The sequence below is a fragment of the Cyprinodon variegatus genome, unplaced genomic scaffold (genome assembly GCF_000732505.1).
Source record: "Cyprinodon variegatus isolate N-32 unplaced genomic scaffold, C_variegatus-1.0 Scaffold1316, whole genome shotgun sequence".
Classification (NCBI taxonomy): domain Eukaryota; kingdom Metazoa; phylum Chordata; class Actinopteri; order Cyprinodontiformes; family Cyprinodontidae; genus Cyprinodon; species Cyprinodon variegatus.
The window spans coordinates 98151-100015 of record NW_015151769.1 but is presented as its reverse complement, the minus strand read 5'-3'; the positions used below and the strand labels follow the sequence as shown (position 1 = coordinate 100015).

Here is a 1865-nt window from a genome sequence, read left to right as displayed (position 1 = left end):
CTTACATTTAAACATTCTTTTTGTTTCCCCAGGTGATATGTATTAGATTTAGAAACCATAATTCAAACGATTCCTCTGAATTCATAAAAAGACCAATAATGATAAACAGAACCATGTTATTGTTCTTATTTGAAAATTTCTTTAAAATGTTCACCATATTTATTGGTTTTTAAAACAATCACATATTTTTCAATTTAATGACATAGTTCACCAACTATGCTGCTATTTATAAATCCATAACAGCAAAAAATGTCCATAGCTGTGTATTGGTTATTTATTCTCTAGGTGCAGTTTTACATATTTTGTAAAACACTTTTAACAGTACAGGATTTTATTGTTTATCTTTTAATTCTACACTATTATGTTATTCTCATACATTTTTCTAATGTCCACATTTCAATGATCATTTCTTTCTATAATCTTTTTGTTGCTCTAAACAGCAGAACTTCCTCATTGTGAGACAATAAAGAGATTTTCTATTCCATCCAATCTATTGTGATCTGTTCTATTCAAATAAATGTAAATAAATAATAAAAAAAAGAAAACAGGTTACCTAAATTAATTTAATAAATTTGGTTTGCATAAAACGAAACAAAAAACAAACTTAAGTTTCTTTTTCTTATAAAAAAAAATCGAAATAAAAATCGTCTATTAGAAAATGATTTGGGTTTCGTTTCCAAATAAAGAATAAAATGAGAATAAAATGTCTGTTGGACCTCAGATATGATTAAAGTTAATCTATTGTTTTTGTTTCCAGCAGGTTGACACTGCGGCACGCAGTGCGCATGCGCCAGATTCCCGGAAGTGTTGCCGTCGTTCTTGTAGCAGCAGCTGATAGCTCCGCTGTCAACAGAAGGCTGGAAACCCGCTGCGGCTCAGACACGGTAAATATGCCGTCAGTGTGAGGTCGGTTAGACCCGGGGGGGTTGGTCCAGGTCCAGGTCCGGCTCCAGGTCCAGGTCCAGGTCTTTATTCCGGTGTCTGCTGACTCGTCTGGAGGCGGCGGTGTGTCGTTAGCTCAGATAAGATAAGGGTCGGTGAGGGAGGAACAGAAGCGATCCGCTGCTCCGGCCAGAGGGGCTGGAGGTGGGGGGTCCAGGAGAGCTGAGACCTCCGAGGAGGATCCATCCTCCTGAGGAGACATGTGAGAAGATTGGTGTGAAAGTGTCTGACTTTGGTGCTGCTGCTCTGTGATATTTTCACACAACAGCTAATCTGAGATCCTTTGGAGCAAAGGTTGCTGAGATCAGCGGTGAGGAAGTTAGAGTTGAGGTTTGATCTTAGAGAAGCTCCTCCATCTGGGAATGTGAGGAGTCATCTCCAAGTAATGGAGTCCAATGACTGCAGGAGGAAGGATTGTTCACGCCAGCTGCCCGACATCACCCTATCTGTAAAGCACAGAGGTGGAGGGATGATGATGAGGGCTTGCTTTGCTGCCATGGTGACCAGGAGCCTTCCTTACCTCCAAACGCTCTCCTGCGTTTGATGAAGGAAGCTGCTCTAAACCTCCCTGAACAGAAACTGTTGTTTCTAACATTTCCTCTGCTTTCTTGGAGCAGAAGGAAAACTGCTGATAATAAGCTGAGGTTGGAACTCTGCGCTTCATGTCGGAAGAATTTATCTTTAGATTCAAATTAAGAACATTTGATCCAGAAAAGCTGAAACTCAAAACTAAAGTCTGAAGGTTCTGCTCCTCAGATCGGCCCAGTAAGAATTCAGTTTCTATTCAGTTTATTTCTATAGCTCCAATTCACATCATGTCATCTCAGGTCACTCTACAGGTCAGATTGATTCAAAGTTTTCTATTTAAGGAAAACCAGCTGATTGCATCGACTCATTGACTCTTCAGCAATCCCTCACACTAA

The 1865-nt window shown here is 39.9% G+C and overlaps 2 protein-coding genes across 2 annotated transcripts in view; one reads left to right on the top strand and one right to left on the bottom strand.

Annotated features, from left to right (window-relative positions):
* lcmt2 (leucine carboxyl methyltransferase 2) overlaps window positions 1-1440 on the bottom strand; it is a 13565-nt gene extending 12125 nt beyond the window's left edge. Inside the window, exon 1 of the mRNA XM_015402200.1 lies at window positions 1384-1440. Within this exon, the coding sequence (XP_015257686.1) occupies window positions 1384-1440 (57 nt within the window). The remainder of the gene's footprint in view (window positions 1-1383) is intronic.
* LOC107102771 (ras-related protein Rab-5B-like) overlaps window positions 816-1865 on the top strand; it is a 12733-nt gene continuing 11683 nt past the window's right edge. The window contains exon 1 of the mRNA XM_015402197.1: window positions 816-884. The gene's annotated coding sequence lies outside the window, so the exon portion shown is untranslated. The remainder of the gene's footprint in view (window positions 885-1865) is intronic.